Raw genomic sequence first — 27671 nt, 5'->3', positions numbered from 1 at the left:
CTTAGGCCTATGCATGGGGTTGTAAGCCTAAGTAGCAGCTGGTGAGAGATCAAATAACCCACGACAAGAGTGAATAGATGAAAGATCATATGAGCTCAACCTCACTATGATGTCAGGCAAGTGGAACTATGTGATTTATTAGTGTAACAAGGTCTCCGGCCTCCTTCAGTCTAATGAGAACCTCCTGGGCCAGAGATGGCTGACATCCTTCTGTATTTGGTGGGTTGTAAGGCATAGTGGGTGCAAGGTGGATAAAGTTATTAAGCGCCAGACAGTTCTTGGATGCAAAAGAGATGTTTATTTCTCTTAGAAACTTTTATGGGGGAAAGAGGGTTAGGGCTAGGACACCCTTAAGTAGTTGTAAGTTCAAAGAGCAGACTCTGAGACTTCAAAAGGAGGACAGCCGTGCAGGGAGCAAGCCGTGCCTCCAGCAAGATGCCACATCTGCACGTGCAGGAATACTATCTCCTATGGCAACAGTCTTTAACAGTTCCTAACACAAAGTGTAACAGTTCTTTCACCTTCACTACAACTTCTCCTTGTAGTTCTTCAGCCCACTGAGCTCCTGGTCTCTCACTAGACCCTCTGATTCACTGCCACTGAATCCCTTGAGCTCCTCCAATCTTCACGGTGGTATCTTACTCAAGCGTCACCCCCGCCTCTCTGCTGGGTCCCTGGCTTGGCACACACGGCTGCTCTGCAAACGTCACCTCTGCTGGCTGGATCCCTGACTTGATGATTTCCGCCTGAAGTTTCCCGATTCTCCACTGTGCCCGTTCGGTAAGAATACTGCTCCAGTACTTGCTTCAGTTACTCACGGTGGTCCCTGGTAATAAGGTGGATGGTGCCTTAGTGGCGACAGCTTCCCCTCTACCTCCAACCACTGACAGGTTCTCTGGCTGACAGAACCGTCACCTCTGGTTGGACTGCAAGCCGAAATCCCAACCCTGCGCTGCTCTCTTGCTTCTGGATAGGCACTCATGCAGCCTAACAGCCAGATGCCCCCAGAAGAGGCCCAATCTCCAGCCTAGCAGCCCGGGGCAACATGACACACGTCCACCTAGACAGCTGTCCAGGTGGCACAGAACATAGATCACCTGACTCTACCCAAATATATAGGAGCTCCCAGCAAGCCATGGAATTCAAAGAAACCCTTGCCCTTTGGCTGAAATACCCACATACCCATACCTTGACCTTACGTTGCCCTTCTCATAGCTAGCACCACCAAGTACCCAGCCACCTAGTGGTAGTAGAGACAAGTGCAACCAGGCCAAACTTAGGGAGGAATCACTAGATCTCTAACAATCAACCAACTACTCCTGACAAGTAAATTTGTGAGGAGCATCCCTGCCTAAACTCCAGGGTGCTACATCCTCCCCCTGCCAAAAAAACTACGTCTTGGAGTTTGCAGAAAAAATTATTTGAGCTCCCAAGCCTGAGAGCGAATGTCCTACCAAAAACTGAGATAGGTGGGGAAACAGGGAAAGAACAACAGAGTAACAGAACATGTGGCATACCTAAACTCCAGGGTGCTACATCAGTGCAGCACACGACTTGGCTGTTCATTATATGAGCTTTCCAGAAGGGTCTTTCAACTTCAGGCTGAATTAGCAGATTTTGATTTTTTCCACATGCTGGTGAATTTCTTTGAAACATTTTGGGATAGCAGATTTTCTACAGCATGGACTATTTACTTTAGGTTCTAACTGCCAGTGCTAAGCAATGCTTATATCTTACACAAAAGCTATCAACTGTCTTGTTTCCCATACTATTCAGGCCGATTTAAAAAAAAATCTATATTTCAATAGGTCTAATAAAATTTAAGCCTGCTGGCTTTTTATTTAGCAGGATGGAACTATTTTAATTGCTTTCTATTGCACATTGTATCGTATAAATGCTTTTTTTTATCTAACTCAATATCTATTAGAACATCAATGGAAATTGTAACTGACATTTATTGTAGCAATTGATTTCTTGTTCCAATCAGAAGTTTGATTGAACAAAGAAACATTAAAGCAGAGGTCCGCCCACCACTGCTAAAATTAAAGGCCAGCAGCTGCATATGCTGCAGCTGCTGACTTTTAATAATCGGACACTTACCTGTCCTGGAGTCCAGTGATGTCGGCACCGCAGGTGATATTTCCATCAGCTGTCGATTGCATGCTGCCTCCATTGCGAGTAAGGGAACTAAACCTACTGCTCATGTGCGAGGCTCCGCTCCTCTCTCCTACTGGCCCGGCGGCCGAGGAAGGAGGAGGGAGGAGGAGGGAGCCCGGGTGGTGAAGTCAATACCTGCGGCTGAGGCTCCCGGAAGTGGGAACAGGATACCTGTGAAAGACAGGTATCCTGCCCCCCCTCCCCCCGAATAGTGCTGAGGGGGGAAGGTGTACAACGAGCAGATGTTCCACTTTTGTGTGGAACTCCGCTTTAATAGTGTGCAATGCCATTAAAAGAAAAAACAAATAGTTATTTAGTTATTTAACCAAAAGAAATTCTGATGAAATGCATGGGTTGTCCTTGGCCAGCTCAATAAAAAAAAGCCTACAGTTTTTTTCATCCACTGAAAACCCTGCAAGTAGGTGGAACTGAAAGCAGAAAAATTTTCTCAAACTGCATGGTAGACATGTGCATGATGAAAAAATGTGTTTAGTTTCGTTTTGATTCGTTAATCTAGTTATTTAGTTTCATTAATTTTGGTTGATTCGTTCAATTCGTAGACAGGATTTGTATTCGGAATTCGTATTTGGAATTTTTTGCATTTTTTTTTAATTTACTGTTTTTTTCTTTAATTTCAAAACGTTCGAATCGATAAATTTTGAATCGGTCAAATCGAAAACTTTAGATTTTTTTTTTCCATTCGAATGTGGCAAAGTGAACAAACAAAAGAAAAATCTTCATCAAATAATTACAATGACTCTTTAAATCACCATTGGCTTAACTAAAACAGCATTATTTTGAATTGGTACTCTAATAACACACACAGTCTTTGATCTCAGCAATATTTATACAGTTAGAATTCGACTGGAGTTCGATGTAAAATTTGATTAGAATTTCAGTCCAAATTTCCAAAATTCGGACGAATTTAGTTTAGTTTTTCGGAGCATTGGGTAAAATTAGTTTATATTGTAATTCGGGTATCTGAATATATCCGAATCTCCGAACAATTAAAAATTTGTCAGAATATTAATTCGGAACGAATTGAACCGCACATGACTACTGCATGGGTTAACTGCTCTTTTTGTCTAGGGGCACATCAAAAGGCTATAATTACCTTCGATTCTCCGTAAAAACCATGCTCCCCCACGTCCAGCGGTGGTCTTTTTCTGCCATCCCCCCATCCAGAGCCGGTCTATGGGCGTGATGACGTCAGGAACAGTTTATTCACAAGATTTCTTGCATGCGTGGGGGGCAGGAGTGGTGGGGACTGGTCTTGCGCTCAGAGGATCGGGGGATTAGGTGTGTATATCTCCGCTCTGCAATCCCCTAGACAAAAAAGAGCAGTTAACCCATGCAGTGCAGGCACAGCCCCACAGCACAGGAAAATAGCAGTTTCGCCCAAAGTTTTTCTTTAAATGGTTCCTAAACACACATGCTTCTGGAGCTTTCTAAGTTGAGGCAGGTTCTGTACTGAAGATTAAACTATTATCATCAAAGAGTCCCAATGCTGACCATGGTGCAGATGGCCGCCACCTCTCCACTGCGGATACTAACAAGCCTGATTTTACTGTTGACTCCTGTGAGTGGATAATTATAAAATTCATGTAACATTATCACAGGTTGGTGAATCTTTCTGCATTCTTGTATCTTTCCCCGTACAAGGTGTCCTTTCTCTTTTTGGAGAACCTATCTTTTAAGATACATCATCAACTTCCTTAGGGTTTCAATGTGACTGTAAAAACTGTGGTTCTTAGGTTTAGACTGATGATGAAGTGTCTTTTAATTGTAGCACAACTTTTTAACCCAGTTATATAGTATTATAAGAATGTTCACTGGCAATTTATTCACGTACAAAAATTTATACTGCAGGTTTGATATTTGTCTTTAGGGTTTCCTGCAGGTTTGATATTTGTCTTTAGGGTTTCCTCCTTTTTTAATAAGCCAGTTAGATGCTTAAACATGAGATAAAGGGACAGGGATCTGGTTTAAAATTTTTTCCCCATTTTTTTACTGAAAAGGTCCCTGGTTTTCAGTAGCATAATGCCGCGTACACACGGACGGACTTTTCGACGGACTAGGTCTGGCAGACTTTTCGACGGGCTTTCCTAACGAACAGACTTGCTTACACACGATCAACCAAAGTCCGACGGATTCGTACGTGATGACGTACGACCGGACTAAAACAAGGAAGTTCATAGCCAGTAGCCAATAGCTGCCCTAGCATCGGTTTTTGTCCGTCGGACTAGTATACAGACGAGCGGACTTTTCCACTGGACTCGAGTCCGTCGGAAAGATTTGAAACATGTTTCATTTCTAGGAACTTTTGGGAAAAAAAGTCCGCTGGAGCCCACACACGATCGAATTATCCAACGGACTCCGGTCCGCCAGACCAAGTCTGCCGCAAAGCCCGCTCGTGTGTACGCGGCATAAGAAGATATTAAAGGATTATTAAAAAAAAACTTTTTTTAATAAAATGTAATACCCTATTGAACGTTCAGTTTAAATTAGCTAACATTCCAGGTACATCAAAGCAAAAGGTGTGCATTGTCTTACAGTTTACAGTTTGTTTTATTTAAAAATAAAAACAGCCTGAGTAGAAAAGTCTGCCCCCTGGCAGCAACTGAAGAGTGGGGCCCTTGCCCTCTGTGGGGAAGCAGTGATCACAGAAGTCTGACCCCTCCCCTCCACTCTGATGTAAGGGGAAACACTGTGGCCTCTGGTGTAAAGGGGAACTCTAATCTAAGGGGTGCTCTGAGAACACTGATTTACCTTTGTGTACTCTCTCAGAGGCAGGAGGGAGAAGGGGGGAAACTTCAGTCACAGACAGGGATGGATGGTGAGATCACTCACCCCTTGGCACCTCTCATCCAGATTTATCTGAGGCTGCTGGACTTCAAATTTCCAGCCCCCGCAGAGGCACAGCGTTAGGGAATGGAGTGTGGGTAGACACAGAGGGGTAGAAGCGGGATTAAGAGGTGCAGATCGAGCTCTCTCTCCTCTCCCATCTGTATGTGTGTTTGGGGGGGATTGTTAGCGCTGGCTTTGGGCAGTGTGAAAGAGAGTGTAAAAGAGTGTGAAAGAGAGTGTAACAGACACTCCCAGCTTAGACAACTGCAGCCAGCAACCCTGCTGGGAAGCCATAGTCCAGTCTGAATAATGTGTCCGGGTTTCAGGCGGTCTGAAACCCAGATGCATGGTTCCAAACCCAAAGTGTCCGGGTAAATCCTGTACAGGTGGCAACCCTATTCCCAGACCATCCAATCAGCCTAAGGATTACATCCTTGCCCCCAGAAGAATGTTCTCCTCACCACATTTTAGGACACATGATTATCTCCTAGCGCCTCTCTTCTCTTTCCCCAACTGCCCTGCTCTAACAGAGGATTGCATGATGCTATTGGAGTCAGATTTAGATATTTACACTAGTTTTAATTAAAATACATTTAATGATCTTTTGTATCTAAAATAAACATATACTGTCAATTATTTTTTCTTTAATTTGCCTCAAATTTACCCTTAACAAACCTTACAAAGCGATGGCTAAATCACTTGGTCTAGACTCGCTCTATTTCACAGAGCACATTATAATTGTTTGGAGGTAACTGAAGAACAAAACATCTTCCCCTCTCCCCCAGAGCAAGTACAAATTCATGACATTTATTTTGTAATGAATACAGTAAATATATATAGTGTGAATTACAGCAGGAGTGGGGTCCCCTCTTTAGGCAAATCTGTGCTTTGCCAATGCAACAGGTTCACTTTAGGAGCAGTTTGAACTGCTATTATCTTCAGTCTCTGCTACTTTGTTCAATTTCCAGAAGCAAAAAAAAAAAATATCCAGTACTTCTGGAGACTGGGGAGCACGTAACCCACTGTAATTTATTTCATATGATGGCACTGTTGTTGTGTGATTGGCCACTGAAGTGCGTGGTGATTGGCTCTGTAGATACTGAGTGCTGTTACGTGTCCCAAGCCCTAAGTGGACTCCCAAGAGAAAGTGAGTACATGCAGCTTGTGGGCTTGGCTCTAATGTGAACCTGTTATTTTGCCCTGCATGGGCAACGCATAGGTTCACTTCAAGGGACATGGAATATACATGAAGGTATAAACTGAACTGCTGGGTTGTGTCCTCCTGGTCCTCAAGATCTATCTACAGCCAAATATCGGTAGTAAGTGGACTAAACAGGGCTATTACAATTTATCCCTATAGATTCATTAATGTCTGTATTTTTCCCTAAGCATTTAATAACATTCAAGATTTTCATAAGTTCCTGTTTATTAATAATGTATTTCCCTCTTAAGATATACATCAGAGTATCTGCCAACAACATGCAGCATTTGATCAGCAGTGACACAAAGATCGCTCTATAAAGGCGAGCATCTGAAACATTTCGTGGTATGTCTGTTCTTTTTATAGACAGACCTAAATTAATTTTACAAACAAAAAAATGCTAAGATAGCTGCTCGCTCCTAAGATCTTTTTCATTTTTCACCCAGAAATGCTGCAAAAGCTTTGATGCATAAAATTATACACATCCAAGAAGAACATGAAGTCATTTAAATGCATGGATGTCTTTTTGTGTCAGGTAAGAATGTCTGCTGGTTAAATGGATTTAAGGTGTAAAAGAGAGACAAGTGCAGAAGCAATAAATGGATAAAGCAATCTAGAAATCACCAAACAATGCAGGCAACAGAACAAAAGCAACATGACCTTTATAGATCATTTACTGTTTTTTAAAACAGTTATACAGTGATTCATATATAGTTTGCAACTAATTGAATTGATAGAAAATATTGTTATCTATTAGAGCTGCAAGATTAATCGTCAAGAATCGTTATCGCAATTTTTTCCCCGTTGCTATCTTGCAAAAAATGTTTCACGATTCTGTCTATGCAAAGAATTCTCTCTGCTCTTCTGAAGCCACAGCCTCAAAAGAAAGGAAGAAAAAAAACGGGCAGTCTGCCAAGAATCACAACATTCCTTAGCAGTGGAACTAAGTATAAACATTGTAACAATTTGTCAAAGGAATAGACTTCCTGTGTAAATGAGGAAAGTTTAACCACTTAAACACTAAACCTTTTCCTGACATTTGTTGATTTCAAGTTAAAATCATTTTTTTTTTGCTAGAAAATTACTTAGAACCCCCAAACATCATATATATTTTTTTAGTAGAGAATAAAATGGTGGTTGTTGCAATATTTTATGTCACACTGTATTTGCGCAGCGGTCTTTCAAATGCAATTTTTTTTGGAAAAAATGACTTTAATGAATTAAAAAACAAAAAAAAAAAAAAAAAAAACTAACCAGTAAAGTTAGCCCAATTTTTTTTGTATAATGTGAAAGATTTTACGTCGCGAGAATTGTGAAAGAATCGTGATCTTTTTATTCTAAGCAAAAAAATTGTGATTCTCATTTTGGCCAGAATCGTGCAGCTCTACTATCTATCTATCTGCAAAAAATAAGAAAAACATATTGCGTTTAGACAAATTTCAAGCTCATTCATTTAGAATGGGCTAAAATTGCAATGCACCAAAAGTAGTGTATGCACTACTTTTTAAAATGCACTGAAACCAGATCACATGGTGATCCATGGCTGACAGTTGCAGGGCAAACACACTACGTTTGCGATCTGCGTTTGAGGTGTCATTAACTTTTTATTGACACCTACTGCAGATTACAAAAGCCGTGCGTTTTGCATGCAGGTTGAATTGTACAGGAACCTACAGCACATTTCTTCACAATTCAGATGCAGGCATGGTGTGAACCTGCCCTTAGACATAATGGGGGTTATTTACTAAAGGAAAATCCACTCTGCACTACAAGTGCACAGCAAGTGCACTTGGAAGTGCAGTCGCCGTAGATCTGAGGGGGGACATGCAAGGAAAATAAAAAACAGCATTTTTGCTTGCACATGATTGGATGATAAAATCTGCAGAGCTTCGCCTCATTTCAAAGCTTCCCCTCAGATCCACAGCGATTGCACTATCAAGTGCACTTGTAGTGTAAAGTGGATTTGCCTTTATTAAATAACCCCCAATATTACTTCTCATTAAAAGTTTAGAAAAAAGTTTTGTTTTTTTTTAAGTGGGCTTGGCTGGCATAAATAGCATCTCCTTTTTCATCTAGCACTGTTTGACTGTGAGAAATTGGACAGTGCAGTTTTGAACGCAGCACAGTGTCATCTGCATCCTACGCCCTGTCATCTTAGACTCTACTTAATCACACCCCTTTCAGCCATGCCCAATAATTAAGCGTAAATTAAACCAAGTCCGTTTTTTAGCTCCGTGTGGCGCATATTTTTAAATTAGCCATACCCACAATTTAGCCTTTATATATACCTTAGCCTGCCTGTATACCCTAGCTTGTCTGTCTATAATACATTCCTTCCTTTGTTGCTTAAAAGTAGCATTGTTCCAGTATAGGAGATCATTCACACAGCCATTCCTAGGTGTATTTCTGTGTTTTGTAAAGCCAGGTGTTTCTGATTAGTTGGGATCTGTCCAATTTAAAACTAGACCGAGAGTGGCATGGAGCTGTTAGGGACGAATGAGCAGCCCTGGATACAAACAGTCTATGTACAGGGCGGCTCATCTGTCCCTAGCCACATGAAATGTGTGATTACATGTGAACAGCTGCGGATAGTGTTGTACAGGCTTCCTGCCCTCCATCCACAGCTAGTCAGAAAAACATCTGTCCGTACCCGCCACAGAAATACACTGATCTGGACGGTATACGCCCATTAACATCCATCTGAGTAAACCCTAAAATGTCACTAAACCCACATCATAAAAAAAAATGAAAATGTTGTATTTTATGCTGTTCGTACTCACTCAGTCACTATGAGATTCATTTTCTGCATTCTGCAAAAAAACTAGTTGATGCTGCTGCTCTCTATCTCCCCCTTCTGTTCATGTCCCCAATTCAGCTAGGGATTTTGCAGAGCAGTGTCGACATGCTTGTCATGTTTTCACTGAGTTTCTATGCTGAGCATTTCCTCTCTATCACATCTGAGCAGCCCATGTGACTATAGAGTCACACATGTGGGCATATACACACTGGTAAATGACAGGCAACTCCCTCCCTCCTCCTCCATGCCCAGCTAAACTCAATGGGGGCGGGATATTACATGTAGATTAAGTGATTGTAAAGCCCCTTTTTATTTGCTATAAAAATAACAAACATGTTATAGTTACCTGCCCTGTGTAATGGTTTTGCACAGAGCAGCCCAGATCCTCCTCTTCTCGGGTCCCTCTTCAGCTCTCATGGCCCCTCCCTCCTGTCGAGTGCCCCCAAACCAAGCAGCTTGCTATGGGGGCACCCGAGTCGAGTCACAGCTCCCTGTGTCCCTTCAGACACAGAGCCCTGGTTTGGCCCCAACCCCTCTCTCTCTCCTGATTGGCTAACTGACTTTGATTGACAGCCACAGGAGCTAATGATGCCGCTGCTGTGTCTCAGCCAATCAGGAGGGAGAGTCCTGGATGGCCAACTCACTCGTGGACATCGCTGGACAGAGATGGGGCTCCAGCAAGTATTAGGGGGTGGTGCGGTGGCTGCTGCACACAGAATGCATAGAATGCATTAAAGTGGATGTAAACCCGAAATTTTTTTTTTTTTTTTTTTTTTTTATGTCATAATGTAGAGCATAAGATTTCCTATCATTTGAGCCCAGTCTTGCCACAAAGAGTTAATCCATCTCTGAGCAATTCTCTTTTATTGTTCAGTGAGATAAAACTTGACAAACAGAGAAAAACTTTGTCAAATCCTCCCCCTTGCTGTGAGTGACAGGTGATTTACATATCTCGTGCACTAGCCTAAGACATGCATTATTTTTTAATTCCCTCCCCCACTCCTTTCTTCAGCAGCTCTGCAAGGATTGGCTGTTCCACACCTCAGCATGATTTGGCATTCTGAAGTCATGTGGTTACTTTCCTGTCTTTTCACTGGATGTTAGAGATCATAGCAGAAGTTCAGTGTAATGCCCCGTACACACGGTCGGATTTTCCGATGGAAAATGTCCGATCGGAGCGCGTTGTCGGAAATTCCGATCGTGTGTGGGCTCCATCGGACATTTTCCATCGGATTTTCCGACACACAAAGTTGGAGAGCAGGAGATAAAATTTTCCGACAACAAAATCCGTTGTCGGAAATTCCGATCGTGTGTACACAAATCCAACGGACAAAGTGCCACGCATGCTCAGAATAAATAAAGAGATGAAAGCTATTGGCCACTGCCCTGTTTATAGTCCCGACGTACATGTTTTACGTCACCGCGTTTAAAACGATCGGATTTTCCGACAACTTTGTGTGACTGTGTGTATGCAAGACAAGTTTGAGACAACATCCGTCGGAAAAAATCCTAGGATTTTGTTGTCGGAATGTCCGAACAAAGTCCGACCGTGTGTACGGGGCATAAGAAATACACAGGAGAAAATGCATATTGACAAGGGGAGTGTAGAGGTGGGCGGGGAGTCTACTGACATCATGACTCCACCCACCGAGCTCCAGACAACAGACCCACCCACAGAATCTGCAGTTTTTCGGGTCTAATAACAGACAGAGGGGAGACATTTGACAGGTAAAGATACATGCCATAGGCATGTATATCCTTATAGATAACCCCTATGGCAGTAGTTTAGAAAGGATGACATTGGGTTTACATCCACGTTAAAAAACCTTCTGACTTTACAAGCCCTTTAATGGAGACTTCACCTTCCTCTTATTCCAAGACATAGGCTGGAGGTGCGTGACAGGCAGAAATCTGCCCACGCCATATTATTTCCACAAAATAACAAAGATTTGATTTCAAATATATATTTGTATGCCAATTAAAAACAATTTATTGAAATTATTTATTTATTTTTAGTCTGTATTCCAGTGTTCATTTCGTCAATGAAAATATTTTCCTTGACTAAATTAACACCATTTTAGTCTAAACTAAAACTAAAGCAATTCAGATGACTAAAATATGACTAAAACTAAAATGGTGTTTTAGTCAAAAGACTATGAATAAAACTATTATTATTATTATTTTATAACAGGATTTATATAGCGCCAACAGTTTGCGAAGTGCTTTATAATACAGCAACAATACAATTCAATACAAGAGGGTTAAGAGGGCACTGCTCCTGCAAATTTACAATCTAATAAAACTAAATCGAAATGTGACGTCAAACTTAACACTGGTTATATATTACAAGGGCTAAATCTGTGTCTGTAGTGCATGTTCAAACCTTAATACCATAAATATTAATGTTATTAGATTTTTACTCCAGGAGTATAGAATCAATTTGGCAATTCTAGAGAAATACTTAAATAATGCATTACAATTTAACTAAACCAATTAGATTTTAGTCCACTGAAATGATTAAAAATGTGACTAAAACTAAAACAATTCAGCTGACTAAAATAACTAAAATACGACTTAAACTGCAATGGCATTTTAGTCAAATAACTATGACTAAAACAAAATCAAAATTTGACATCAAATTAACACTGCTGTATTCCAAAGGCGTTTTCTTTTTTGAACATGTGACCAGCAGCAGAAGACCAAAAGCTCCTCCTGCTTTAGTTTCCCCGTAGACAGGCTGGGAAAGAGCTGGGTCATGTGACAGCTGTATATCGATTAGGAAAAAGGTACTTCGATTTTTAAAAAATAATAATTATAGTGCCATCATCCACATGCAGAAATAGAAGGGACAATGTATATTAAACAGTGTGTGTTTTTAAGGCTATGTTTACACTGCTGCAATCTGATTTTGATCCGATTTTCTGCATTTCCCTCACATTTTTGTAAATATTTTATTATATCTTTTCATGTGACAACACTGAAGAAATGACACTTTGCTACAATGTAAAGTAGTGAGTGTACAGCTTGTATAACAATGTAAATTTGCTGTCCCCTCAAAATAACTCAACACACAGCCATTAATGTTCATACTGCCAGCAACCAAAGTGAGTACACCTCTAAGTGCTAATTTCCAACCTTTGCCCAAAGTGTCAATATTTTTTGTGGCCACCATTATTTTACAGCACTGCCTTAACCCTCTTGGGCATGGAGTTCACCAGAGCTTCACAGGTTGCCACTGGAGTCCTCCTCCACTCCTCCATGATGACATCATGGAGCTGGTGCATGTTAGAGACCTTGCGCTCCTCAACCATCCGTTTGAGGATGCCTTACAGATGCTCAATAGGGTTTAGGTCTGGAGACATGCTTGGCCAGTCCATAACCTTTACCCCCAGCTTCTTTAGCAAGGCAATGGTCGTTTTGAAGGTGGTTTGGGGTCATTATTATGTTGGAATCCTGCCCTGCGGCCCAGTCTATGAAGGGAGGGGATCATGCTTTGCTTCAGTATGTTACAGTATATATTGGCCTCAATGAACTGTATCTCCCCAGTGCCGGCAGCACTCATGCAGCCCCAGACCATGACACTCCCACTACTATGCTTGACTGTAGGCAAGACACACTTGTCTTTGTACTCCTCACCTGGTTGCCGCTCCAAAAACGCTTGACACCATCTGAACTCAATACGTTAATCTTGGTCTCATCAGACCACAGGACATGGTTCCAGTAAGCCATGTCCTTAGTCTGCTTGTCTTCAGCAAACTGTTTGCAGGCTTTCTTGTGCATCATCTTTAGAAGAGGCTTCCTTCTGGGATGAAGGCCATGCAGACCAATTTGATGCAGTGTGCGGCGCATGGTCTGAGCACTGACAGGATGACCCCCCACCCCTTCAATCTCTGCAGCAATGCTGGCAGCACTCATACGTCTATTTCCCAAAGACAACCTCTGGATATGACGCTGAGCATGTGCACTCAACTTCTTTGGTTGACCATGGCAAAACCTGTTCTGTATGGAACCTGTCCTGTTAAACCGCTGTATGGTCTTGGCCACCATGCTGCAGCTCAGTTCTAGGGTCTTAGCAATCTTCTTATAGCCTAGGCCATCTTTATTTAGAGCAACAATTGTTTGAAGGGACACCAAATTTACACTATTATACAAGCTGTACACTCACTACTTTACATTGTAGCAAAGTGTCATTTCTTCAGTGTTGTCACATGAAAAGATAGAATAAAATAGTTACAAAAATGTGAGGGGTGTACTCACTTTTGTGAAATACTGAAGCTCCCACGGTATCCAATATTTACCTTCCCTGAATTTCCCTGCCACTTTTCTTGCTGCCAGAAGAAGCTGTGAATGCACTAGTTAATGCCTATACAGGGCTGAGGACTCTCGCTCCACCTCCATAAGACAGCAGTGGGCCAATCACCAGCGTTATCACGTGAAAGAAAGGGAATAAGTCATATGGTCCTGATACCCAGAACTCCTGGGTATTTCTCTTTGCTTCTGTTAGTGAAAGACATTGCGGGAGGTTGAAGGAAAGGAGCGTATAAGCTGCAGGATGCTGGCCAATAATGCAAATCGTTTGCTTTACTCTGATTGGGCAAAGAGCAGTTTCCTTTAAAAAAAACTGTACTGAAAGAAACATGTAGGCTACCATTGCCATCCATTCTGCAAACCAGGTGCAGAAGGTTTAAAGGATAAGTTCACCTTTGAAAAAAATAAATACATTTATTTCACATGCTTTTGCAGGTAAAAAAATGTGCATTTATCATGTTTTTTCTCAGTAGCCTAAAGCGCATTGCACCCATGATCAGTGGATCACAGGCGCAATGTCAGGCTCCTGCACACTCTCTCTCTCTAGATTTGTGCAGGCTTTCAGTTACAAAGCTGGAGGAAGAGTGGACTACGAGAGTGCTAATCAATGCCATCACAGTCCATTGAGAACTACAAGCCACCTGCCACCATGGCGGTTGGGACTTATAGTTTATTCATTCACAGATTGCTTTGCCAATTATTAAATGTGACAGAAGGTGCAGGGAGAGGAACCACACCCACGGTCAAGGGTGTTATCGAGGGGTGCTGCATAGTAACATGTTACACCCTAAATATGGCTGTAACATGTAACATGTTACTAAAGGAGAACGTAACATAAAACATATTATAAACATAAATATATTGGGTGACATTTATCAATTCTGTTGCACAGCAAGACAATGCTAAACAGCAAGAGTGGGGCAGATTTTAAGAGTGGGGCAGATTTTAAGAGTGGGACAGATTTTAAGACTAAGATTTGCTATAGGCTTACAGTTTAAAGTGGAGCTCCAGTCTCTGAAGTGAGAATTAAAAGTCAGCAGCTACAAAAACTGTAGCTGCTGACTTTTAATAAACAGCCACTCACCTGTCCCACAATCCAGCGGTGTGCTCAACCCAGTCATGTTCTCCCTGAGTCCTCCCTCGCCGGCATCTTCACTATGGGCACCCGGCTGTGACAGCTTGCGGCTTCACAGCTGGGTGCCCACTGCGCGAGCGGCGCTGTGCTCTGTGTTCTGTGACTGGTCCCAAAGTCTTCTGGGGCCTGTTATGTGTCGCAGAAGACTTCGGAAAGGAAGGGGGGAAGGAGAATTTCTGCTTCCAATTGCCTAAGGCAATCTAAGCGGAAGTGGAAGCGGGTACCTGTCAAAATTGGGTACCTGCGCCACCCCTCCTCCTCAAAAGCTCCATTTCACAAACAGGAGCTGAAGAGGAGGTCTTGAAGTGGAACTTTCATTATTTGGGTGGGGCTCCGCTTTAAAGTTATTCTAAAGGTTGTTTTTTTGTTGTTGTTTCTGTTGTATTTTTTGTTTTTTTATAACAAACGTTATACTTACCTGCTCTGTGCAATGGTTTTGCACGCAGCTTCCGATCCTCTTCTTTTTAGGTCCCCTGCTGGCAGTCCTGGCTCCTCCCCCCATTGAGTGCTCCCAATCGCAAGCCTCAAGCTATGGGGCACTCGAGCAGGTTCGCTGCTGAGCCCAATCCTATGAATGGACATAGTCACACGAAGTTCAGTTAGGCCTTTTTTGGGGGGGCGCTCAGTCCCACGACCTGCTTCCTGATTGGCTGGGAGGCAGGTCAGTGTGAGAATTGCAAATATTAATTTGCTATTGTCACACAACTGGGTGGGTTCGGAGCGCAGTGCTCAGCGCTCACCCTTTTTTTAAACCTATTTAAGCCTCTGGCTCTAATCACGTACTTGACACCCCCCCCCCCCATTGGAATCCATGCATCCAGCTCCCGGAATGTAGATTAGGGGGCTGGATTTATGGATGGGGGGGCGGCGCCCATGTGCCCCTAATGCACGGGCCGCCACTGCTTATGCTGCTAGCATTAGTAAATAGATAGGAAAGTATATCATATTTACTTTTTCTTTACACTTCAGTTACTTCTTACTTTCTTACACTTCCAGGCCTAGGTAAGTGATGTCATACATCCCAGAAGTTTTCAGGAGGGGAGGAGGGGCTTTCTCAGCTAAGCACACCCTCCTGTCTGCATGTCTGAGCTAAGGGCAGATGGATTCCAGGAAATAAATGCTACATGAATTATCTGCCCATACTCAAGATGGCCATGGCCAGAAATGCTAGGGTGGAATTTTCCAAAGCGATTTCTCAGTAAAATAAAGCATTGAGAAATGTATGAATGGGTGAGTTTGCTTTGAATATTAAAAATGTATTAAACAGTGTTCTTGGTTTGTGGTGCTCAAATGCAGTGTAGTTCCACCTAATTGTGTGTCTGTTTGGAGTGAAAATCTGTCTCAGTTATAATCATGGATCTGTCTATGAACTTTGAAAGGCCTCACACACATCGGGTGCCTGGGGCTATACAACGTGAAGCCAGGTAACTACTACATTATTTATTTGCTTTACATCTTAACACCTGAGGATAACCTATTATTTGCAGATCTATATGCTCCCAAGGGAAAGGGGGTTTATAGGCAGAATACAAATATACTTCTGCCATATAAAGCACTATAGCCCTTAAACAACGTATTTGGCTACATGTCCATTTTTTTCTATGACTTATATAACGATGTGTATTGGCAACACTTCTGACCTTGTAGACTATAAGAGAACAGGCACAGAATGTGTATATGCTACAGCAGGGATTTATTACCTTATTAAAACAGATCTGAAGTCACATCAGTCCTCAAGTACCCTTAAACACTCTTTCTAGCAAATGTCAGGGTTGGGTTTCAGACTTTGCCTTAATGCTCGCCCTGTACTTATGACGGATACAGTAACCAACACTCATTTTTGCATACATTGACAGCTGCGGTACGGTATCATTTCTCCTGTTCTTTATGCTGCTTAGATGTGAGGGTGTGTTCACATGCGTGCATCTGCAAATATGTGCATCTTAAAGCAAAACAGCTAAATACTGATTGAAATAATCATATGGGAGCTGTTTTATCTATGCATTTCTGTCCATTCATTAACAGGATTTTCCCAGCTCCAACAGACAGCATAGTGACCTGACCTTTCTCTGCAGAAATTTAGCAATCTACCCTGGTCACCTTCCAATCCTCAGCCATTCACTGGACATTGAATGTGCAGTAGTACAGTTATAAGCCCCACCCTATTATCATTTTGCTCTCTCATCCTGTCAACTGATCCTGCTTAGCATATTTCTATTCAGCACATAGGGCTGCCCTTTCCTCTCTCAGACTGTGCTCTGCTGTACAGGATTTTACAAGGGGCTGATACCACTGCAACAACCATTATAAAGCTGGATGATGGTGTCACAGTTCCTCAGTGAATTCTCCACATTGTTCAACTAGAAAATGATTAACTTGGCAAAAGACAGGCCCGGGTGTTTGGGGGGGGGCATAATCTAAATTCTTAGGGCTTGTGTACACATGTTACAGCTCTTGCCACCCTTCAGAGCAACGATCTTCACTATCGCTTTTCAGAGGACGGTTGACAAGTGACTGAGAGGTGGTATGTTGCCTACTCACCACCTGTTTTACCCTCAATAGCCTGCTCCTCCGTGCTGCCCGCATTGAACATGATTTCAGGGTGGTTGCTAATGTGGCCCCATTCACTTGAATGGGTCGCATACAGCAGTGGTGTTGTCTGCTGAATGAGACAGGTATAATTTTTAGCAGTAAAACCACCACTCAGCTACCCATTTTTACCCCCTCTCCCTGGCCAGGAGAGTAAACTAGCCCCAAATTCCACTGTGAGAGAAGCACTTCTAGGATATTATATTATTATTAAGGATATTATAGACTAGTGGTCTCCAAACTGTGGCCCTATGCTTGTCTCTATCCAGCCCTTGGGGCACTGTTCTATCCACAATTGATACTAATGATGAGGCACTATTCCTCCCACTTACGCCAATCATGGGGTGCTATTCCTCCCACTGATTTCAACAATTGGGCACTATTCCTTCCACTAAAACCAATGATAGTCTACTCCCACTGGCTACAATCCGGCCCCACTAAAGTCTGAAGGACAGTAAACTGGCCATTTGTTTAGAAAGTTTGGAGACCCTTGTTATAGACCAGTGGACAGCGGTAGGAGAGTCACTCCAACCAACCATTGTCACTACCATTTTAGAACCTGAAACCTTGTCATCCCTTGCCTTCCACAACAAACCACCCTTCCAGTCGCAAAACATTGTCATATCTAGTAAAATAAAGTGAACCTTAACTTCAGCTAAATAGGCAGCCCCCTTACATGACTTCCTACTTTACCCCAATTTAAAGGGACTGTCCTGCTTTTGGAAATACATCCCCATGTCTCTCTTTCCTCTACAGTTGTCCATCATTTTATCATGTAGATCTCTATAATAAATGCAATACTTAATTACTAAAAGTCTTAAGCTGGCTATACAGTAAAGTAAATCTTTGTACGGAAATGCAATATTTTAGACAGCTTGATGATGTCATTTGGAAGTAGTTAAAAAGTTTGTTTGCTTTAAAAATTTGATTTTGGAGCAAATGAACTTTACTAAATGAAAACCACATATACTGTTAGAAATTTGTTCATTCAAGAAAAGAATTACCTCCTGCTCCTTCAAATTTTCTCACCACTACAGTCAAAAAGAACAATGATTAGAATCAACCCCCATTAACAATTAGAAAATCGAATAAATGTTTTTAAAATTAAAATTTTTTAACAAAATTCTACTGTATAGCCAGCTTTGGATTACATTAAACCTTTCACACAAACCTTTTTATTATGATATTATCATTTTAAAAAGTGGGAATAAAAAAAATTGGTGGAAAAAAAAAACACTTTTGGGTTTTACATAGTAAGGCCTCATGCACACTCAAAGTTTTTACAGCTGCTTCTAGGGGAGTCTGCCTCTGCCGGGTCTTCTCCGCCGTCTTTTCCCTCTGTTCTTCTTCCAATGTTGACTCGACGCTCTCTCCCATTCTAATGCTGGGAGCGTGGTGTGCCACTACTTATATTGGCATGGGGCGGGGTCACCGGGTGACGTCATCCTGAGGCCCGCCCCTTATAATGTCACCACCTGGGGCATGATGGGCAGTGACTTCATAAGGGGCAGGCCTCCGGTGAGGCTGCCCCATGCCAATATAAGTAGTGGCACACCGCACACCCAGCTTTAGAGCGGGAGAGAGCATCGGGTCAACATCGGAAGAAGAACAGAGGGAGAAGACAGCGGAGAAGACCCAGCAGAGGCAGAAGACAGCGGACAGAGGGAGAAGAACCAGAGAGGGCTAGAAGAACCGGGAGAGGCAGAAGACATCAGCGGAGGGGGTAGAAGAGCCAAAGAGGGGAGAAGAAGTCGGAAGAGACGCCGGAGCTGCATTAATAAATTACTTTAAAAACCTGTGTACCTTTTTCTCCCATCCAAGTACTAACCAGGCCCGACCCTGCTTAGCTTCCAAGATCAGACGAGAGCGGGTGCATTCAGGGTGGTGTGGCAGTAGGCAAAACCCGTGTACCTTTTTGACACTTTCTTTTTAGGTGAATGGGTAGGGGTAAAATGTACCCAATACTCATTCACATAGGGTGGGGGGGGCTGGATCTTCCAGATTCCGATAAGCTCCCTGCCGGTAGACCCTGACAACCAACGGCCAGGGTTGTTGGGAAGAGGCCCTTGTCCTCATCAACATGGGGACAAGGTGCTTTGGGGCGGGGGGGCGCAGGGCCCCCCTGCCCCAAAGCACCCAGCCCCCTTATGCTGAAGGCATGAGGCCTGGTACAGTTCAGTAGGGGGGAGGCGCTTGCTCATCCCCACCCCCTTTCCTGACCTGCCGGGCTGTGTGCTCGGATAAGGGTCTGGTACGGATTTTGGGGGTATGGATTTTTTTGGCGTGTGGGTTCCCCTTAAAAACCATAATAGTTTCATAGAATATGGCCAGCTACAGGACAATTTTGCATCAGTGAAAACAAGGACAGCCACAGAGAGCTACTCGCCTATTTCTATCTGCCATATAAAGCGTGCATAATAAGTCTGTATGATTAAATGGCACATCTTGCCCTTCCGATTTAGGGCCATTAAAAAAAAAAGATGCTAGCAACCAAAAAGAGATCAGTTAAACAGCCAGTGGCAAGATGAAAATTAAAACATATATAGACCAAAACTTTTTTCATTTTGGATAGATCAGGGAATTGTTAAAACAGACACACACATACAGTATATATATTGACTGTGTATATACTGTATGTGTATACAGTAGATATATATATATATATATATATATATATATATATATATATATATATATATATATATATCTTTATGTATATTTTTTTCTATTTTTTTATCTGTGTCGTATTGGGGAGGTTTAATTAAATTTCCTGTCTTGTGAGAACAACAGAAAGTGAATGTTAATCAACAAAGTGAGAGAAAATACTGTTTTACACAGTTGGTAGCACAGAAAGCATTTCCATTGGAAGAGTCCCCCTTTTTTCTTGCTTTTGCAGTGACTATTAAAAAATGTGGGCATTTACAGAAATCTAGCTAAAAAAGTGGACTTTATAGGCACACAGAAAAACCGTCTAAAAGTAATGACTTGATTTATTTGGTAAACAATTGGTTGAGGAAATAGATATTACATGTAGATACAAATAAAAAGTTACATAAAATTGATGATTATGAGCCCCACACATAGAAAAAACTGACACCACTATTATGATACCAAGATGCCGAAAGCTATACTCCAGGCACATCAAAAAAAAAAAACAATCAATCTGTTATATAACAGCACTCAGACTTGGAGAGGGAGGTGCGGCATTGGGGGTCAGTCAGGGGTGCTGCTTGTACATCATATGAATCAGCTGACAAGGGGAGAAAGCAGAGAGATGACCTCATCACTCTGCTGCTGCTCTTTCGCTGTAAAATCTCAGGGTGTGGGCAAAGAGGTGACCAGGCTGTACTGCATAACAGCAGTATAGAAAATTCAGGTCACCAACCTGGCACTGCTGTCTGGCTGGGCTGTGTATATTCCATGACTGGATGGACAGAAATACACATATATATATATATATATATATATATATATATATATATATATAAGTGAAACTCCAGGTCAGCACTCCTGATTTGTTCACCTATTCCAGGTCAGTAACTTAGAAAGCACTGATGCCACTGGATCACCATGACAGTCAGGAAAATAGCATGTTAGGTCAGCCAAGGTGCCCTCCATGCTTTTTCAGTACATGTTTCTTGATATTCACTTTGTAGTTCACATACTGTAGCAGCTAAAACTTGGATTAACTAGCATAAATCTGGGATGTTCTTTATGTTAAAATTAGATTTAACGTTATATACAATTTCTATTTAAATCGTTTACATTCTTAAGGCCAAACTTAAATTGTGCTTCAATAAAAGCAGTTTCAAAATTGGTACCCACACATTTTGTGATTATACTAAGACACACGTCCTTAACCAGAAACTGGACTAGAGTATAGAAAGAGAACTGCCGCGTACACACGAGCGGAATTTCCGTCGGAAAAATCTTGGATGGTTTTTCCGAAGGAATTACGCTCAAGCTTGGCTTGCATACAAACGATCACACAAAAGTTCTCTGAACTTTCGACCGCCAAGAACAAGGTGACGTACACCACTACGATGAGCTGAGAAAATGTTCAATGCTTCCGAGCATGCGTCGAATTGTTTCCGAGAATTTTGCGCGTCAGAATTGGTACAGACGATCGGGATTTCAGATCGGAACTTTTTCCGACCGAAAAATTGAGAACATGCTCCCAATCTTTTGCTGGCTGGAATTCCGCCAGCAAAAGTCAGATGGAGCATACACACTTATGCCCCATACACACGGTCGGATTTTCCGACGGAAAATGTGTGATAGGACCTTGTTGTCGGAAATTCCGACCGTGTGTGGGCTCCATCACACATTTCCCATCGGATTTTCCGACACACAAAGTTTGAGAGCAGGATATAAAATTTTCCGACAACAAAATGCGTTGTCGGAAATTCCGATCGTGTGTACACAAATCCGACGGACAAAGTGCCACGCATGCTCAGAATAAATAAAGAGATGAAAGCTATTGGCCACTGCCCCGTTTATAGTCCCGACGTACGTGTTTTACGTCACCGTGTTTAGAACGATCGGATTTTCCGACAACTTTGTGTGACCATGTGTATGCAAGACAAGTTTGAGCTAACATCCGTCGGAAAAAATCCTAGGATTTTGTTGTTGGAATGTCCGAACAAAGTCCGACCGTGTGTACGGGGCATTAGACTACTCTGACACAGAGTGCATTGATATGCGTTACTTTGCATGCTAACATGCGTTGTGTTAAGGCAGCATTCATTTGAATGGAATTTCCGACAAACAAAATTTGAGATCTGGATCTCAAATTTTGCGACAACAAAATCCGTTGTCGTAAATTCCAATCGTGTGTACACAATTCCGATGCACAAAGTTCCATGCATGCTCGGAATCAAGCAGAAGAGCCGCACTGGCTATTGAACTTCATTTTTCTCGGCTCATCGTACGTCACTGCATTCTTGAGGTTCGGAATTTCCGACAAGATTTGTGTGACCATGTGTATGCAAGACGAGTTTGAGCCAACATCCATTGGAAAAAAAACATGGATTTTGTTGTCGGAATGTGCGATCATGTGTACGCGGCATTCGCGGTAATAAAGCCTGGTCCTTTTTTTTCAAGCATGATGAGGATTTGACACACAACCCAACCTAAAAAATAAAAAAAAGACTGGGGTAGGGGGAGTTGTCAGGTCTTTTTAAAATGTATTAATATACTAGCTTTTATCTATTTTGAAAACAATAAAGTCTGATGTAAATTTGTTTTGTTAAGCAGAGAATCTCATTGATCTTATAGAAGTGTGCCGTTCAAACATTGCCGTTGTGTGCCGTTCAAACATTCCTTTCTTTGAATATAGAAGAGTCAGCAGTGTTTTCTATAAGTCATAACTGCAGATAGCTGCTGCAGTCAGAGATGATATGAAACCAACACTATGAACAAACCAAGTTCCTACACCAGCCCTTCCCAACCTTTTTACCCCAGAGGCACCCCAAAATAAATGTTCATGCCTTGGGAAACCCTTACTTAAACCATTTTTCGGGGGGGGGTCAGGGTGAAGAATGACCCTTACATTGGTAATCGGTGGGAAAAATGCCCCCTTACAGCGCCAAAAAAGATCATTGGTGTCAGGCCACTGGCACTGCCCAGAACCATGCTGGCACCATCAGATGGGAAATCAATCAGTCACAATTCCAAGCAACCTTTGGAGAAACCTTAACATTCCATGAAATCATGGTTGAGAATAGCTGTCCTATACTATCAATGTCACATATAGCAATAGCACATCCAACACTGGGACATCCTCATTATAAACAGCAACAGGTCATCTGGTTTGTTCAAAAAAGCAATGCATAGGGCAGTTAAACATAGTAACCATTCAGAAACCATGATGGTTTGTTGCTGTGGGTCACTTCACTTTACACATTGCCTTACCATAAAATCCTTTACATGGCAAGGAGGAGCCTTCAAGATTAATCTTTTAAAACATCCTCCTCTAACAAATTATATAGTCTGATTTGATTGTTGGCACTGGTAAGGCCAGCATCCTAACACTCCTACAAAACATCCTCAATGGAAAGTAAACTGTTTATATTACTAGTCTGACACTCAAATAAAACTCTTTTAGAAATGTAGTAATCCAGCCTATCTCAACCAGGGTTCCTTCAAAGAGGGGTTCCTTGGGCAATGAATAATTTCTGCTTCTCGGATAAGTAACCACTGACACCATATATCTTTTTAGCTATATATGAGGGGAGAGTTCTATTCACTGACCAAGACTGTAAGACACATTCTTCCCACTGACCACCAATATTAGGATCATTCTTCTGAATGACCACCAGTATAAAAAGGCACATCTCCCACTGACTACCAGTTTAAGGCAGCTCTATTCTCATGGACCACCAGTGTGATGCGGTCCTTCTCCCACTGGATACCAGTTTAAGGGGGCCCTTATCTCATTAACCACCAGAGTGATGGGGCCCTTCAGCCACTGAATACCAGTTTATGGGGGCCCTTATCTCACTGACCACCAGTTTAAAGGGGAACTCCACTAACCTCCAATTTAAGGGGGCACATCACTGACCTCCAATGTAAGGGGGCACTTTACTGACCTCCAATATAAGGGGGCAATTTACTGACCTCCAGTGTAAGGGGGAACTTCACTGACCTCCAATGTAAGGGAGCACTTCAAGGACCTCCAATGTAAGGGAGCACTTCACTGAACTCCAATGTAAGGGAGCACTTCACTGACCTCCAATGTAAGGGAGCACTTCACTGACCTCCAATGTAAGGGAGCACTTCACTGAACTCCAATGTAAGGGATCACTTCACTGACCTCCAATGTAAAGGAGCACTTCACTGAACTCCAATGTAAAGGAGCACTTCACTAATCTCCAATGTAAGGGAGCACTTCACTGAACTCCAATGTAAGGGAGCACTTCACTGACCTCCAATGTAAGGGAGCACTTCACTGAACTCCAATGTAAAGGAGCACTTCACTGATCTCCAATGTAAGGGAGCACTTCACTGATCTCCAATGTAAGGGAGCACTTCACTGAACTCCAATGTAAGGGATCACTTCACTGACCTCCAATGTAAGGGAGCACTTCACTGAACTCCAATGTAAAGGAGCACTTCACTGATCTCCAATGTAAGGGAGCACTTCACTGAACTCCAATGTAAGGGAGCACTTCACTGACCTCCAATGTAAGGGAGCACTTCACTAATCTCCAATGTAAGGGGGCTTGTCACCGACCACCAATGTAAGTGGGCCCATCACTGACCTCCAATGTAAGGGGGCACTTCATTGACAAAAATGTTAGGGAGGCACTTTCAATTGACAAACAATATGAGGAAACACTAACATTTTAACTGTTTAGATTCTTGCCAATATTATAATACTTTAATTTCTTTATCTTTATTACTAAAAATAATTTGGGCATATAGAGCAGCCTTATGTGCCAAAAACACAAATGCTTATTCTTTTATTTATTTATATACAACTAATTGTTCACACTAGCATGATGTGAGGTGTAGATATAACAAACATTAGCAGGGGTTCCCTGAGACCTGAGAGTTATTTTAAGGGCTTCTCCATGTTAACAATGTTGAGAAAGACTGTAGTAATAATATTTTACTAGTATTCAATCTACACTGCATTCCAAAACTGAATGGTAAAGGTTAAATTAGATAAGTAAATGAGAGTGCTTATCTTAACCAGTGCATGATCCAAGGGCTACATACAATAGGGGTTAATTTACAAAAACTGGAGCAAAAGTGGGGCTGTTGCCCTTAAGAACCAAGAGCTTTCATTTGTTCATAGGAACAAGAAACTTTGTTTGTTGTTATAGGTTACAGGTTTGCTGATCTTTTAGTTTTCTTTGCTTGAGTTTTCCAAGATCAGCTCCAAAATTGCTCTGGGTGACAAGCTACTGTACATATGGTTATGGCTTTGCTATCCGCATTCCATTTGCTGCAGTACTTCCTTATGCAACATCAATCCACGACTACATGGGGAGCTGAGCTGAGCTATCCCTTCTCCAACTACAGGACTTCTCCCAAACAAATCTGCTTCTGCAGCTGTTACACCTTGCAGAGGTCACTGCAGATTTTTTTTATACATGTAGAAATTACATGGGAGATTCATAAGTAGAAATGGCCTTAAGTGATCGAGCCAGGTGGTTAGTCAATGCCAAACAGAAGGAGCACATGGCTGGAAATTAGCAGCATTAGACCTACTTGTCTGCAGCAATTATTTAATGCTCAGACAGCTGCTGGAGTTATACATACTGTCCTATCAAGGCTGGTTAAGTCATCACCTTTTATTTTTGGGTGCAGCAGGACTGCTGCAACTAAAGATTCCTATAAACTTGTGTATGGTACTTCTTGGGTTTAGTACCTGTCACTGTGCACTACCTGCCATAGACTAGTATTAGGCCTGGAAGCTCTACATTGATCTTTCTGAACCTCGATCATACAATGTCATTGCAATCAAATACAGCATAGTGTAGCTGAGATATAATAACACATATAGATCACTCACTCATGGTAATGAAAGGAGAAGAGATCGCTGAAGCAGGGGTATCACTTACCTGTCTGTGAAGAAGAGGCTCCCCAAGGTTGTGGACAAGAGAGCAGCAGAAGACAGAAGAGGTGCAGCAGTGCAGGACAGGAGAGGTGGGCTGTCAGATGGGACATGGGGGAAGATGAGCGGGGATGCCGCAGGGAGCTGCCTGCTTCCTCCATATCTCATAGCTCTGCAGACCTGGGATACAGCACTACTCAGTCTACCAACAGGATCTTCATTGGCATGCTCCTCTCTCGCTCAGCACGGGGGCCCACCAACCCCACCAGGGGTTATCTAGCTCCCATTTGGATTTTTCCCTACAGCTGCTATTGCAGCACTTATATCCTTCTCCAACAGTATCCACCCGTCTGGCTCTCTCTCTCTCTCCTATTTTTTCTGCACCTTGCACCTCCCTCCCACCCCCCTTGACGCATGACAGAGGATCAGACAGCCTCCTCCTCCACTTACTACTCTATGCAACACAAACTGCTGCTGCTGCTCCCCCCTCCCTCCCCAGGGCTGGTGCTGATGCTTCTGTTGCTAGGAGAGGAGGTTGCTAGAGCACATGCGTGCTGCAGTCCTAGAGGAGGGTCCCGAAAGGATGCAGTGGCACAACCTGGGGAGCCCAGGCATTGTCAGGACTTAGTCATCTACACATCAAACCATAGCACTGTATAGATGTGTCATCACATCCTACCACTGTACGATGTGCTAGAAGAACACAGCTGATCCCCTAGCAGAGATAGATCTACAACAATGTGTTACTGCTGGACTGCAGGATGTGCTCATCATCACAGCTAAATATTAATATTTAAAAGGCAGCTGTCCCTGTGTATATTACATTGTCAGTGTATCCCTGATGATGTACTATCCAAGGTCTGCATAATGTGTATAGTGTGCCTGCCAGGCAACAGCACTCCAGTGTGATGCTTCAATAAATGCTGGAACAAGGGTGGTTCAGCAGCACTGACATGCTTCCTATAGTAAGGGGACTACATATCCCATGATGCCTGAACAAGAGATTGATGTAGCCAAGGCATGCATGAGAAATGAAAAGGGGGTGTCCCCATCATAGGCAAGAGCTGCAATCTATAGCTGGAAAATCACTGGGGTGCACACATGGTGAGCTTCCCTCTGCAGTGCCCATTAAGAAGTACAGTGTAACCTGATTGCTACATACAGAGCATGTGCTGCATATTATCAAAGTCCAAATCTCATACATCTGTAACAATGTTTCTTGCAACTTTGTGAATTCCAAACAAACACTTTAAAGAAGTATTAACCCTTTCACGACTAAGCCTATTTTTGAAATTTGGTGTTTACAAGTTAAAATCCATATTTTTTGCTAGAAAATTACTTAGAACCCCCAAACATTATATATATATATATATATATATATATATATATATATATATATATATATTTTAGCAGAGAATCTAGAGAAAAAAATGGAGATTGTTGCAATATTTTATATCACACGGTATTTGTGCAGCGGTGTTTTAAACGCAAATTTTTGGGAAAAGGGACACTTTCATGAATTTAAAAAAAAAACAAACAGTAAAGTTACCCCAATTTTTTTGTATAATGTGAAAGATGATGTTACACCGATTAAATAGATACCAAACATGTCACGCTTTATAATTGCACACACTCGTGGAATGGCGACAAACTACGGTACCTAAGAATTTCCATAGGGGACACTTTAAATTTTTTTTACGGTTACCAGGTTAGAGTTACAGAGGAGGTCTAGTGCTAGAATTATTGCTCTCACTCTGACGATCGCGGCAATACCTCACATGTGTGATTTGAACACCGTTTACATATGCGGGCGCGACTTCCGTATGCGTTTTCTTTGCTGCACGTGCTCGCGGGGATGAGGGCGCTTTAAAAAAAAAATGTTCTTATTTATTTTATTTATTTTTACATTTATAAATTGTGTTAAAAAAAAATAAAAATTTGATGACTTTTATTGCTGTCACAAGGAATGTAAACATCCCTTGTGACAGTAATAGGTGGTGACGGGTACTCTTTATGGAGGGATCGGGGGTCTAAAAGACCCCCGATCCCTCCTTTGCACTTCAAAGTATTCAGA

The 27671-nt window shown here is 42.2% G+C and overlaps 1 protein-coding gene across 5 annotated transcripts in view; it reads right to left on the bottom strand.

Annotated features, from left to right (window-relative positions):
- The window catches only part of ADAM23 (ADAM metallopeptidase domain 23), a 339892-nt gene extending 313814 nt beyond the window's left edge, over positions 1-26078 (bottom strand). For 3 of the 5 annotated variants that reach the window (XM_073633382.1, XM_073633385.1, XM_073633383.1), the window contains exon 1: positions 25605-26078. In XM_073633382.1, the coding sequence (XP_073489483.1) occupies positions 25605-25758 (154 nt within the window). In that variant the 5' untranslated portion in view covers positions 25759-26078. The remainder of the gene's footprint in view (positions 1-25604) is intronic. The other 2 variants (XM_073633381.1, XM_073633384.1) reach the window with 1 other exon arrangement.
- Positions 26079-27671: the final 1593 nt, after the last annotated feature.

Source organism: Aquarana catesbeiana, linkage group LG06 (genome assembly GCF_042186555.1).
Source record: "Aquarana catesbeiana isolate 2022-GZ linkage group LG06, ASM4218655v1, whole genome shotgun sequence".
Taxonomy (NCBI): Eukaryota; Metazoa; Chordata; class Amphibia; order Anura; family Ranidae; genus Aquarana; species Aquarana catesbeiana.
This window is presented reverse-complemented; position numbering and strand designations above follow the sequence as displayed.